Source organism: Nelumbo lutea, chromosome 4 (assembly GCF_056320005.1).
Source record: "Nelumbo lutea isolate HS-2025 chromosome 4, American lotus-T2T, whole genome shotgun sequence".
Classification (NCBI taxonomy): Eukaryota; Viridiplantae; Streptophyta; class Magnoliopsida; order Proteales; family Nelumbonaceae; genus Nelumbo; species Nelumbo lutea.
This window is the reverse complement of record NC_142687.1, coordinates 81,875,494-81,891,352: the sequence shown is the minus strand read 5'-3', so window position 1 is coordinate 81,891,352 and position 15,859 is coordinate 81,875,494. Positions and strand designations below refer to the sequence as shown.

The following is a 15,859-nucleotide window of genomic DNA, read 5'->3' as shown; positions in this document are numbered from 1 at the left end:
TATGGACAGTTAAATCATTAACCCTCCACTTGGATGGAAAAACCATTTCACTTTTTCAGTTAATTTTAAATCATGTATTCCATTCTCATCATTAATAAAAATAATTCTTATGTAGTGATTTTTTAAATTATGATATATCATCCCACACATGTAGTGATTTTTAAAATCTTTTAACCAGACAAGTTTAGATTGTGTTTGGCACCATTGTTATATCTACATGAAACATTTTGAAACACAAATCGGAATACAACTGTTATTTAAGGCTATTTATGTTTGAAACAGGCATACCATAAAAAGTTTTAGGTACAAACAGCAATGTTACCAAATACAACCCCTTAGGAGTGTGACATCCACTAATGGGCTATTTGATAATATCTGGAACAATTGAATTAAATCACTTATTGCGGATAAATCACAACAACATACAAATTGACTTATTCATTGAAAGACAAAACAATATGTCATTAAATTTCTGTTGTTATCAAACAGCGCTTAATTACCAACCGAACCAGTACATAATTACATATAATAATTATGGGTAAAACTTGGGTGGGCCCAATTCAAGCCTAACCTCACCGAGTTTGAGTCTTTGCATGGATTGGGCCTGAGTTTGGGGTTATAGGCTGGACCTGGGCCTGACATAAATTTGGGTTGGGCTTTGAATTAAGGCATCAAGTAGCCCAAGCCCAACACTATCCAACCTGATCCCATCCAAACAATTACACACACATTAATACAACACTCTAACTTTTCAACATAGGTGGTAATAGTGGGATTCGAATCCTCGTCTCTACTGAGATTACCCAGCTAATATGCCAAGCAAGCCACCACTCAGTTGACATATTATGTTTATATAAAAGTATCCTTTTTTTTCTAATTTAAATATATGTATACAAGCATAAATATGTATATGAACATTTGAGATGAACCCAATCTCACCCAACCCAAGCCTGAGCCTAGCCTGAATTGTGTTGGACTATGCTTGGATTGGGCGGGCCTAGGTTGATAAATTAGGGCTTAATGTCAAGTTGGGTCAGCCCGAAATTTGCACCTTTAGGGTTGGTCTTAAGTTGGCCTTCAACCCGACCCAATCCACTTGAGTTGCACCCTTAATAATAATATTTAAATTTTTAGGTAAAGAAAATGCTAGTAAGCAGCTGAGTTTTAGAATTTATGGGACTCAATACTTTTTTCACCCTATAAACAATACTAGCGGGGACCCGTGGAAATTGCAGTATTTTAGAAATTGGCACATTTTAATGTTGCATTCACCTGTCACTATATCAAATTGGATCGCACCTTCAGGTTGAGAACAAAATCCATTCACTTGTTATAAGTTTCTTAACTGCTCTTAAATTCAACATTACTGTTGTAACTGGAAAACCAAAACCCTTATGAAACTAAAAGCATAAAAACCATGATACAGAAAAGTTTAAATTAAAGTGAAATATTGTAACTTCTTTCCACATCACCTTAGCAGCCTTCTTATTTGTATGCACAAAAACCACTTGATCTTGCATCAATCCAAACATATTGTTCTCATCCATTGTCTTCCCCTCTGCTTACCAAGTTGCTTGTATGATTCCATACCAGAATTCACTATGGCAAGCTCACAAAGTTATCATATAGAATACAATAAGGGGGCGTCCTTTTTTCAGATTTTGAGAGGGGGGAAAGTTACTCAATGAGATTTTGATTCCCATTGACCAATAATCCCATGTTCTTTTTTTAGATTTATTCGGGGACCAGAGAAAGTTTATTTTCCTGAGTATCACCCGGGTAAGTGATGCCCATCTCCTAGGTGGATAAATAATTTTCCCACCTAGGGCGAAGGTTGTCAATGCTTGAACGGGACAAAAATGCCCTTTTTAATAACGGATTCTTATGGCCAAAATGGCCATTGCCTTGTTTACATGAGAAATAAAAAAACATGGGTAAATGCACTTACCCAGATAAGCATTTCCTATGAAAAACTTACCCAAGTAACTGCATTTACCCGATAAATAACTTACCGAAAAACGAACAGAACCTAAATGAGAATAAAACTAATAAAAAGGAGGGAAAGTAACAACTAAAAAAGAACCCAAGTAATTTATAGCTTGAAAAATCACATGAACTAAGTTCTGCATGAAAGTGGTGACATTGCTGAATTCGTTGTTATAGTGAAAATGCATTACATATGAAACATGCTAATTTATATGCTACATTGATCGCTTTCTCCAATATGCATAATCAGCAACAAACCTACAACATTATATGATCTGGATATAAAAAGGAAAGAAGATTGATTGGCTAAAACTACTTTTGCCCTATTTAAGGCTGCAACTTGCGTGGTAGGATCAAACTTGATAATCCACTTATTAATAGGAATCAACAAAAATATTTCTATAATAAAAAGGTAAACTTATATGTTTACTTGGCAATCAAAAAACCAACACCAAACCATATAAAAAGACGTCAGATTACCTATTTAAAAACATGAATAAAATTAACAAAATTGTTTTTTTATTTATATAATTAACTAAGATATCTGTTTATACATCCAATAGCCATGTTATAATGCCTATTTATAACCTCATATAGCCAAAGAATGGTGAGTAAAAATATATATTTGTATCTAGGAGTGTCGATTGGACTGGATTTTCTCTAATCCGATCCAGACAATGTGAGTCCATTACAAATGGATCAAGTTCAATCGGATCTAATGAATAATTTGGATTATTTTGGATTAGTCCAATTTAATGTTTGGACCATCCAATTTGTTTAAATTCATTTTAATTTAGATTGGTTTCAACCCAAACCCGGTCCATTGACACCTATGTTCTTATCTTATATCAATGGAAAGGATATTGGCTTAACCCAACCAAATCCAATATAAATTTATTGCGGACGGACCATGTCCAGTCCAATCTAGTAAATATTTTGGATCGGATTGGTCCAATCCACTGTCTTTTTGGTCCATCCAATCCATCCAAATTGATTTTGAATCGGATGGGGTCTAGTCCAAAACCAGTCCATTGACACCTTATTTGTATCAATAATGATAGTATATATAATGCAATGAAGTGAATGAGAAAGTATCAATAACCCAACTAAGCGAATGAGAGAGAGAGAGAGAGACTCGGTGGTTATGATGAAAGGCTTCAAGTCTGCCGTTTTCACTACAAAATCATGGTGGTTATGAATTTTCTCAAATATAAAATCTACTTATAGAGGTACCAGTCAAGGTTCAAAGTATCAACATGTATCGGCCCGTATCTATCGATATGTATCGTTTCTGGAGCTCCCCGATATGCCCCTACAGAGGGTGTATCGGAGTTCTGACCGGTTCAGGGGGTGGAGGAGCCTTAAAATGGCCCCATGAAATGATTTTGAAAAAAAATAAAAAAAAAGTAAAAAAACACTATCGATATTGCCTGATACGCCCCTACCAACGTATCGGGTGTATCGATATTTAAAACCTTGGTACCACTAACTCAAGTCTAAAAGAAAGGATAAAAAAAAGGAAAAAGAAAGAGAAATTTACCTAATAATCGCAATTGATTGTAAGATTAACATGTATGGTCTCTATAGTCTAGAAATTTTGATCAATCCACAAAATTTGTAAGCTAAAATTCAAATATACCTTTAGAACATACATTTTCTATGTATTTATACATTAATTATGGCTATTTTAATCTTAAATATATTGTTATTAATATATTTACAAATTTTACATGCATTTTTTGGAATATCCATAATTTTCATCCATATCCATGCATTTTCAAAGTGTATTCATAACTATATCTATTCCAAATGGTTCGATACGATACTCGATACCAATACTTTAATCCTTGAATAGGTCAAACTCTCTATGTTTCTTAAGAATGTTTTTCCTTATTGAGGCTTCAAAAGTTGAGTTCAATTAGAAATTACCTTTTCTTGAACATAGTTTCCGTTTAGAATATAGCTGCAAGGCCGTCTCCTGGTTGATCAACTTCAATCAATTTCCTTGAATCCTTGAAACATACAGAGATGTCGAGTCGAAGTAATCACGTACTCCTCTTATCCTCCTGTCTACTTGCTATCTCTCCTTCTCCCACTGACCTTCTTTAACCTTTTGTCTATGCAAATCAACTGAAAGGAAACTTCTAAAGGTTACCCTTGGAACAAACAATTGATCTCTCTCTATGCCTTTCTCCCCCACCCCTGTCGCTCTATTTCTCCCAAGACATGAGAAGTAAGAAGATAAGTGTGGAAGGAAGAGGTAGGAAGGAGAATGCTAGAGTAATAGAGAGACGTGGGGAGAGAGAGATCTATTTTTCTAGGTTCTTTCTCTCGAGACTTGGTAAAATACGAAAGAGAAGATGGAGGGTGGGAGTCCAAACGTCTTTACCTTTCATTGGTTCTTTTACAAATTACCTGAATTAAAAAGAAACAGAAAAATAGAATGGGGTTTCATGCAAGGAGAGACATGCTGACATAGCATATTCGCTTTTAGTATGTACTAGCAGGGACCCATGCGATGCACGGGATATATTAAGAGAAAGCTAAATAATAAAAAGGGTCATACGCTAAAATACCCCTTGTAGTTTTATGGACTTAGTAAAATCTACCCTATAGTTAGCATTTTACTAAAACACCACTTATAATTTGCAATGGATTTAATCAATTAGGTGACAGTGGAAAATGACAATGTTGACCCTAATGTTCATTTAAATAAATATAATCAAAAGAAAATAAAAATAAAAATACCATTTTTGCCCTTAATAAGACATGGGCAACCACTCTATTGGCTACATTTGTTCAATTTTGTTTTTATGCAAAAAAAAGTGTTAGGGGCATTTTTGGAATAAAAAAATCATGGGCCTAGGGGCAAAACAAACACTCCTTAATGAAATCGTGGGCCTAAGGCCTTGACCTTGATTATGAAATTAACCCCCATCCCCGATCCCTGACAAGGATGGGTTCCCCGTGGGGACCCGAATCCCCAAAATGTTTTGAGATAATAGTATTTTTTAAAATAAATTTATTTAAAAATAATAATTGTTTTAAATATGTTTTGATACACATACACACACACACATATGTATAATCGGGGCTGGGGTGGGGCAGGGACCTCAATCCCCATCCCCGACCTCGACCTCGATCGGTGATTCCTATTAATCCTCGTCCCCGCCCCTGCCCCGCCAAAACAATCCCCATCCCCAGCCCCATTGGGTTGGGGAGGTCAGGTTCCCATCGGGGATGGGAAAAATTGCCATCCCTAAAAGTGTGTTCTAATTAACAAATGACCTTAATAAAAACACATAAGAGTATACAACTGTTTTATATTTTTAACTTTTTAAATAATTAATAATTATTCATATTTTATATACTAATTTTAATAAAAATTTTATAATACAAAATAACAATAATTAATTTTAGTTAGGTTTATTTATCAAACTGATGAAACCAACCAACCCAATTAACTCGACCCAAGTTGGTCGATTTCCTAGTATTTTAGGTTGGCTTTGGTTCAAAATTTTCTCAATTCAACCAATTTGGATCAATTCCACTTTGGCCATTTGTAAATTGATCAAAATCGAACGACCTAACCATGGATATATATATTAACATTTTATATTTTAAATATAATTTTTAATATGAAAAAGTGAGAATTTTCCCATATTTCTTAGTCTAAAATGTTTTATATCATAAATCTAATTTTTAAATTTATTATTTAATAATCACACTATAATTTTTAAAATTAAATAAAATTTTTAAGTTTAAATCTTTTGAACAAATTGACTCAAACCAATACAACTTGAGCGTGTTAGTTTTCACAAAAGGTTAGTCGGTTTCAACTTACTAACTCTCTAACTTAACCAAGTCAATTTGGTTGGCCAAATAGCCTACAACCACACCGAACCAACTAATGAACACTCATAATTTCAGCTAAATTAATAGTCTTATCTCTAATAAATAACAATAGTTTAATCTCCCATAATTATTGAAAATTTATAGCAAAAATACACAATTATTGAAAATATATTGATAATGAAAACTACAATAATTACAGAAATTACAAAAATATAATAAGTACTAAAAATATATTAACTTAGTCAATAAATAGTTTAATCTCTACTAAATATTAATCAATAACTTATAACAAAAACACAATAAATTAAACTTAAAATTTTCAATAATAGTATTTTAATATCCAATAATTATTGAAAGTTTTCTATTACATAAATTAACAAAATAAATTTATACATACTTATTGAAAATACATTTATCACAAAAGAATAAATATTAATTTTAGTATATATAATTATATAATAAATATAGATTAAGAGTTTAAAATTATTATTAATAAAAATTATTTTTTTAATTTATTTTATCAAATTATTACTTGATATAAGTGAAATTAATTATTTATAATATTATGTAAAAATATTAAATTATTATTAATTTCAAAATCATTTTATAATTATTTTTCTACTTTTTAGAATTTTTAAATTTATTACATAATATATTTATTTTAACTATTTAAAATCTAATTATGTTAAATATTTTGTTATTTAAAATTTTTAAATACTTAAATAATATATAAAATATTTAAATTTTAATACAGTAATTATTTATTGAATTTAATTATCCATAAAATCATAATTTATACCATCATTATATAATTTCATTATTAAATTTGTAATATATTAAATTATCATTAATTTAAATATTATGTTATAATTATATTTATACTTTGAAGAAGTTTTTTAAATATATTACATAATTTAAATATTATATTAAATATAGGTTATTGGAAAAGTGATTCTCATTGGTTGTTTCAAAAATAAAATGGAATTAAAAATTAAAAAATTTATAAAAAAAAAAATAGATAAATAACTTCTCAAAGGAGAATCATACTGAGAAAGACAATGTATCTACAGGCTCTCCGTAAGTCCTCACGTGCACCGCGGTCTGTCCCTTCCTCTAATCCTCTTAATCCCTCTAAATAAATGAACAAATAAAGCAACGTATCTTGTCATGTTTCTTTTTGTGAAGGATCCTAACTGCTTCTTGCCAAATGATTTGTTGGACCCTTCTCGTGGATGGAGATTCCTTGCGTAGTAGAGATGTTTGCTGTGATTATAGGTGTTGCCCATCTGACGACCGAACGGCAGAAAATCAGCGAGTTTGTGATTGACCGACCTACAACAGCAGGTATTGCCAGGTAGAAGTACTGATTTTAGTGGGATACAAACTGACATTATTACCACTCTGCCTCTCTCCCTCTCGGAACTGGATCCTTTCCTTTTCTACCATCTGTTTCGATGTCGATGTCCTCATCTCATGAGATTCCACTCCCAACATGTGGACTGGATCCCGCTTCTCTCTCCAAACCTACCCCACTGATTGCACCATCTCTCCCTCCCTAATACCACTGTCTTCTGAATCTCTCTCTCCGTCTCATTTCATTACGGTGGAAAATGGTTACGGGCAGAAGACATGTACCGAACATTCTATTGCGAGATCACTTCGGCTGTTTGGAAAAAAACAGCATCTTTTGATGGCATCAATAGTAAGTACTTTAAAAGAGCACCCATCACACAAGTTATACTTTGTTTTGGATCATTGAAACCATTTTATCATTTTGATCAACTTTTTCATTTTTAAACTCATTTTTTCTCCTCGCTCAATTCACAATGTCAAAAGCCCCACAATATGTTTTTATTGTTTTCACAGAAGCCGTACCGGATAAACTTCAGGTAGATCCCAACAAACCTTATACAGAATCTCTGATAAAACCTAGAATAGAGAAGCAGACGAAGGCAGTAGAGAGGAGAGTAAAGAGCGGAGGGGGCATAGAGGCAGGATGCAACCGACAGAAATTGTTAATGGTGGTTACTATTTCTATAGCAACACCCCATTGGCGGTGTGGGACCAAGCATGGACCACCCAAGCAAACCAATGGTGCTTTTATTTTCATTTTCAGCTAAATGTACCAACCAAACTATACTTCTCATCACGCGCAGAGAACAACAATAATAACTGAACCATGAGAAGGGAGAAATCTATCTCGAGAGACGCTGAAAACAGTGGAGTGTGGAACCAGCTCAAGTCAAGGAAGCATTTACATGCACAGCAAAATCCATTGAAGATTCACAAAAGAAAATGGGGACAGTCAAATATCTTGGGGTAAATACCAGTCACTACACTTCTAATCCCATTATTGATTTTTGCGAATCCTGATTTCCCAACAAATTTAGGAAATGACACATATATTCTACCTCACCCCTTGCCCCCAAAAAGAACAAAAAAACGGTGAAAATGGAAACAAAAAATGCCTTATAACAGAAACGAAGAAGCTACCAAACCAAGCTAAAATTTGCTATTACACATTCACTTTACATAGTAGTGACGATTAAATACCTCCTTTAACAGCAATCCAAATGGACAGCACGTGCATGAGAATTTTAGGTCCAGTAAGAAACTGTAGCAGAGTGACGCGAAAATACCATCTGGGTAGAGCTTGAATTATCTACCTGGATTCCTTCCCTATTTAATGTATTGAGAAAGCCACTTGAATCCATCACCATACCCCATCTTGCGGACAATGCTACACATGAAGACCTCTAGAGGACGCACGTTTGAATCTGCAAGGTTCACTTTGCCCTTACCTGTGGTGAAGTTTGTCAGGCCCAGGTGGTAGCGCAACTCATCCTCTGAAGCTGCATACGGTATATCAATCTTGTTGCCCAGTACAAGGAAAGGAACATTGGCCAGTGCCTCATCTGAGAGGAGAGCATCTAGCTCTTTCTTCGACTCTGCAAATCTTTCTTTGTCATAGGCATCCACCAAGTACACCACAGCATCGACCTACAGCATATTGCACAAACTAATTATACCCTCAGTAAACATAAGATTGAAAGAGAAAGGAAAGACTAGTAATAATCCACGAAAGGATTAAGAGGATATTAAATACGGACACATATGGGAATGACAAAGTAAAATGAAGACGCATGACTAATCTCTATTGCTACCTATCACAATCGAACTCTTGAGAGAGGAGGTGGGGGTGGGAATCTATTAACTAGTAAGCATGAGAAGGGAAAACCTAGTAAATACATACAACAAACACCTTATCAGCCCTAAAGGTACAACAAAATGGCATTTAAGGAAATATTAAATTGCCCAACGACTCCCATGAATTTATATCAATGACATGCACCTCTAGAATATGTTTCATGGAAATATAATCAGGTGGTTAGATGATACCGCAGACATGGTTGATCAAGTAGAAACCAACTCTTCATGTCATGAGCGGTATCCTACAGATACAAGGTGCAAGTATTAAAGCCTTATCGCCCACTGGTTGGCCTAAGCAACTAAATCTTTTGTTCACGATCATGCATCATTTGATAGTGTGCCCACTTGGCTACCGGATGTAATGGACTATGTATATGTTGGTTTCGGTTAATATAGTTCTTTATCTATCAAAAAAGAAAAGTATTAAAGCTTCTATCTGATGGGAATATATCCGGTGAGTGTTGAGACATTTAGCCCCCATTTGGGAGTGCCTATTTGATAAATAAGTGCTTATCGTAATAAGTGCTCATGAGTGTTTGGTGAAAGAGGTCTTATTTCAAACAGGGGTAGTATAGATATTTTCAAAATGACATGGCAGGCCAAGACAGGACAGAAAGGAAATAAGCACTTCTTCGATTAAGTGCTTGAAAATAACCCAGAGTTTCATAAAACCGGGGCCAGTTCACCAGTTAAACTGGCCAGTCATCCAGTTAGACTGATTTTTTATGAGTTACAGGTTCCAGCATATGACAGAACCAGCCAATGCCCCAGGAGTCAGAACACAGTTTAACCAATCCAACAGGCCAGCCCGGTCTGGTTTCTAAACAATAGTAAATATTCATGCAAGGAGAGAAAATAAAAATGCACCGCTTAGCACATTAAACATAAGTATAATATAGGGAATTCAAGTACTTTAACAAGGTGACAATGCCAAATAAAATAAGATAGAATAAAGAGAGCTTTCAAGCAGCATTTACAACTAAAAACAGAGTCTAAGACTCCAGAATATAAATAGATAGTTCCAATTTTCATATTTACAGCTGACAAGCAAAACTTGTTCAAATACAAAGCAAACCGAAACATCATGCATACAAAGATGTGAATATGTAACAAACTTGTCACAACAATCTTAAACCATAATACATAGAGACCGGATCTGCTCCTCACACATGATGCCTCAGACCGACCTCACAGGCACATCCCACCGTACAATGGGAACATCCCCTGTACTTGTGTGTTATTATTTACGGGAGATGTTCCCAATGCACAGTAGGATGTGCCTGTGAGGTCGTTGTGAGGCACCCTGTGTGAGGAACAGATCCCAATTCTAAATCATATAAATGCGGATCCAGAGGATTGACGTCAAAAGATGATTAGAACAGGCACAGAAATGATATGTCCTTTCAGTTAATAATAAGAAGCAAGCAATGCTACAAATCTCAGACGGTTCAAAACGTTTAATGTGTGAAAGAAAGAATCATAACAAATTCAACCAGTCAATGCCAATATGTCAATAAAAGCAATAAATTTATGCCATTCGCAGGAATTTTAGATGAATTATTTTCAAATTTCAACAAGGCAAGAAAAACATGACAACCTTTACGGATTTTAAAGGAACCTTATATCGATCAGAAAACTAATGAGTTGACACTAATAAAAACAATTACAAATTTACAATAGCTACAACTTTATATCAGTTCCAGGGTCTTAAGTCAGATGTAATAGGGTCTTAATAAAAGCCACACAACAACAACAACATCAACAACAAATTAAAAAAAAAAAAGATAATAAGCAATCTACAGCTCAATTGTATGTATAGAAAAGGATATAGCAAAATAATTTGTCACATGCAAACCATGTTTTGAATTATTTATAAACTAAGAAGCCCAGGTAATTCGGAAACCAGACACTAATGAAAAAATATACTTCAGGAATATGACCTGAAAATATCTGTACACAAACTTTTTCTCATACAAGGGTTAACCATTAAACAAGAAAACAGATGGTAAGATCAATCGACGATCAAGTCAGTCCTTTTTTATCCCCAAAATCTTAAAAACGAGGCCAGTATTTATAGAGCTCAGGTTGATGGGACTGCATCAATAACTATTCTATGTGTATCATTAGTATTGCAGGCCAGATATTCTAATAAACAACGCGGATCTTGAATCACATACATATGCAACCTAACTAATTAAAAGACCTCTTTCCTTTTCTCTACGAATTTATTTATCCGAATTTAACATTGTATTTTTTCAAAAAAAAATCGATTAAAATTCTCTTATACATGGAACATGGTTATCCCTCAAATTTATAATAGCATCTTTCTGATTGCAGAAGAACCAAAACAATAAAGCGGCTTGATTTTTGTAGTCCAAGTATACCTTTGCATAGTAATCTTTCCAGACTCTGCGAGCGATCTGATGCCCTCCCAAATCGAATGCCTTAAACTTGATTTTTCCAATACTTAATTCCTCTGATGTCGGATACTGTGTAGGCTGATGTTGAACCAATCTCTGCAAAGACCCAACAAGAACAATAAATCAACAAAAAAACGATAATAAAACATCGCGTATAAAAACATATAGAAAATGGAGAAATTCGGACATAAGAAAAAAAAACAACGAAAGAACGGAAGAGACAAACCTCATCTTTCAGCATGTGAAGCAGCGTCGTCTTTCCGGCATTATCGAGCCCTAGAAACAAGATCTTGGCCTCTTTCTGCCAAAGGCCGAGCGATGCAAGGACGCCATAGAACCAATCGAGAAGAAACATGATGACTGACGAGGATCAGACTCCGATTCGAACAAGCCACGGAATAATCCTACAAAATCTAATAAAATCTGGTCGGAAAAACAGTACAGATCGACCAATCGGAAAAACGTCAAGAGATCATATCCCCCGCTCGGTTAGCGGGAAAATCTCTGGAACGACGACGGATGGAGAAAGAGGGAGAAAATCAGGGATGGAAGGAAGAAAAAATGAGGAAGAGATGGACGAGCTGGAGAAATGAAGGCTTTGAAAAAAAACGACGAAATTAATGCATCAATATGAAGCCGAAATCCCTTTTCCTTTTATTTATCTTCGTTTGGGGCATTGTAATTTATTACCCGGCATTTATTGCACAACCTGTACGTATGAGGTAACTGGTTCCTCCGGTATTAATCGACCGGGTTGAATTCGTGGAGAATTTTATAACCGGGAGAATCCGGTTAAGAGTGAGTTGTCTGTTTGAAAGGCTGTAATTGGTTGGTTCGTCGTCATCGAACCTATTGTAACCGTGGATTTGGAAACCAGCGGCAATCATCATTGATTCCATTTCTCGAGAAAAACGCTTACGAGTAAGAACATTTGAACGTCGAACGGTGTAGAAAGGAAGAAAACTCTGTCCTCTCTGTGCTGTTGTTGCACTGTGTTCGCTGTGTTAGGTACAGCTGCCTTCGCCTTGGGCGTTGTGGCCATTTTTTGGGTAGTTGAGACTCGAGAAGCTTGAGTGGAGACCGACCATCTCCTACTACTACTACCGTTCCACTCCTACTCCTTTGTCCCTGTAGAGTGTAGTGTAAAAAACACAGAACATGGAACATGAGCCCCGGATCCTGATGGCTAATTGGCTATAGCCAAGGCCCGGCCTAACCAGGGGTGTCGATTGGAACGGGTTTGGCCCAATCCGATCCGGTCCAACATGGATCCATTACAAATGGATCAGGTACAATCCAATCCGATGAATTAGATCATTTTGGCCTGTCCGAATTAATGTCTGGGCCATCCAATTTGTTTAGATTGGTTTTTAATTTAGATTGGTTCTAACTCACATCTAATCCATTGACATTTGTATTCTTATCTTTTATCAATTAATCGGATATAGGTCCAATCCACCCCAATCTAATATAATTCCATCATAAATGAACCAGGTTCAGTCCAATTCATTGGTTTTAATTTAGGTTGGTTCTAACTCAAATATGGCTCCCTCACACACATATAAATTAATATTATATATAATATTTTTAGTATGTTTATTATAATCGGGTCCATTGGATCAAATCTGATTGTCTCAAGAATCGATCAATTTAGTTCTTGGACTAAGATTACAAATCGTATCGGGTCTGATTCAATTTTGGGTCTTTAGTATTTTTTATCATGTCGGTTCCAGTTCTATTTGGGTATGACCCATTGAAAGCCCTAAATTCAATATGTCTTATTGGTCTATCCAATCCATTTAAATTGATTTTGATTTAGTCAGGGTCCAACCCAAAACCGGTTCATTGACAACCCTAGGCTTAGCTCGAGTTTCAAGCTTAATTCCGAGCCTATGTCATTTACATATAAAATATTACATATATAACATTATATATGCATATAAATTTATTTTATACATTTATAATATATATATACATATTATAATATTTTATATATAAAGTATATAATATAACATAAAATAACATATATACATATACGTTATTTTATATTATGTATAAAATGCATATATTCAAATATATGCAAGAAGGTTGGGCCCAAGCCTGAAATTTGTGGGTCAAGTGGGGGCCTAAGTTCAGGTCAAGGATAATTTTGTCATAAAAATAATTAATAAAAATATTGAAAGGTAGTTTAGTCATGTAAAATACTTATATAGTTATATATACAATTTCTATTAATGATCATTAAAGATAATTTAAAAGAATATGAGTTTTGATCATTAATGATAGTCTAATGATATCTTAAAGTACATATTGTCTTAAAGTTTTTTAACAATTGACATCCTTATTAAGAACTAATAGAAAGATGAAATGTCAAATTTGTACTCCACTATTCTTCAAATTTTTTTTAAAATAAAATCTAATTGATGAAAATTTTCAATAAGATGAGGAACAAATTATGGCTCCAATGATGATTTTTTGAGACCATAAAAGGACAAAGTATGCCAAAAGCAACTTCCCTTGACCGCCCCAAAGAAAATCGAAAAGGGGAAAGTGAAAATTATGGGTGTTGTAATAAAATAAAAAAATAAAAAATAAAAAGTGGTGGGTGAAGAACACAGACCAAACCAGAACCGTAGGAAAAACAGACCAACAAAGCGCATTGGCAATAAATGGTAGTAATGCTAAAAGATAGCTTTTTCTCTCTTGCATCCCATTCGATTGTTGACAATAAATTCACTTTTAATACTGAATTTCATCGCCATGTACTTTCTTTCATTCCTAAGAGTCTCTCTCTCATACTGCAATCCACTGCATGTGTTGAGAACACGAGATTTTTTTTACTAGAAAACGAAGATATTCGAAGATAATGCAAGGGTCTGTAGCTGAACCAGAGATGAAGACGATTAAGAAGTAAAGCATGAGGTCCTCAACAATGGTAGATTCTAAGCTTACAACCAAAGCTACCACTCACTTATCTCTACACTTGTTTGTGTTGTTTAAGGTAAAACCAACTAAATCCTCCCAACTTAAGAGATTTTTTGTCAACAAAGACCGCACCTTTCTCATCTATCTTTTCTCTACCAATTGGTTGTTGCATCAGGCGGCACCAGTAACAGAGGTTAAGAAGCAAGATGATGACCAGCCTTTTGTGGGAGTTAACAACATCGGTACCGATGTTTCCAACCTCTTTTCTCCGGCTGCCCTTGTTTTGTTCCTACAGTTATAGTGGATCACCCACATCCGCCTCTATGATGCTGACAGTGACATTCTTCAAGCTCTCATTCGCATCTAAGGGTGTCAATGGATCGGTTTTGGATTGGACCTCATCCAATTCAAAGTCAATTTGAACGAATTAGATGGACCAATAAGATATTCGATCGGATCAATTCGGTCTAAAATATTTATTAGATTGGGTTGGACTTGGTTCACCCGTAACAAATTTATATGTATCAATGAACTGGGTTTAGGTTGAAACCAATCTAAAATAAAATGAATTTGAATAGATTGGACAGTCCAGACATTAAATTGAACCAATCCAAATTGATCCAAAACATTCATTGGATTGAATTGGACCTGGTAGACCCACATTGGATTGGATTGGATTGAAAATCAAGTCCAATTGACACCCCTACTCGCACCAAGATCCGGGTCATCATTGGTGTGCCCAAAAATCAGCTCCTCGCCAATAGGCTCATCGAATGCCACCGTTGCTGCCCGGATCGATTGCAATGTTGTGTCATTCTACCCGAAAACTCTTACAAACGACATCACGATAGGTGACAAGGTATTCGCTACCATTCTCATCGACTCTTATTCTTGTCCCTGCAATTCAGTCTCTCTATAATGCTTTGGTCGCCTCAAATCTACGTACCCAGATCAAAATTCGGACGCTGCATTTGGCTTGTATAATCATCGACCCATTTTCCCCATCAAAGGCCTTCTTCAACCAATCGCTAGTCCAATTAGTCCTTCCCCTGCTCCAATTCTTATCGAAAACAAGGTCTCCTCTCATGATGAACATCTATCCTTACTATGTGTTCATGCAAAACATAGGGGTGGTCCCTCGAGACAATTGTCTCTTCAAACCATTGAACCCTTCAAAGGAAATGGTCGATCCCAATACCTTGCTTCACTACAATTAATGTACTAGACGTAGATGGTATGATCAACACTGCATACTTCTCCATGAAGAATCTCAACATTATAGACATTGTGGTCTCGTGACAGAGTTCGGATGGCCATCGAAAGGGGACTCCAAGGAGTCATACGCCAAAATGGGCAACGCGGACACATACGATTTGAATCTAATTAAGCATGTCTTGGATCGGAGTGAAACCCCCATTGCATCCGAAATTCTTAAAAGGGTATTTTAAGAATTAAAAAAAAAT

The 15,859-nt window shown here is 35.1% G+C and overlaps 1 protein-coding gene and 1 pseudogene across 1 annotated transcript; one reads left to right on the top strand and one right to left on the bottom strand.

The window, feature by feature from the left end:
• Positions 1–8,083: 8,083 nt before the first annotated feature.
• On the bottom strand, positions 8,084–12,213 carry LOC148861327 (small COPII coat GTPase SAR1A). The gene is made up of 3 exons (XM_088983060.1): positions 11,698–12,213; positions 11,436–11,567; positions 8,084–8,841 (listed from the first exon to the last, which is right to left on the bottom strand). Exons 1-3 carry the CDS (start codon positions 11,824–11,826, stop codon positions 8,521–8,523), a joined length of 582 nt encoding a protein of 193 aa, XP_088839186.1. The 5' UTR covers positions 11,827–12,213; the 3' UTR covers positions 8,084–8,520.
• A 2,190-nt stretch (positions 12,214–14,403) lies between these two features.
• LOC148861326 (glucan endo-1,3-beta-glucosidase 1 pseudogene) lies at positions 14,404–15,844 on the top strand (annotated as a pseudogene).
• Positions 15,845–15,859: the final 15 nt, after the last annotated feature.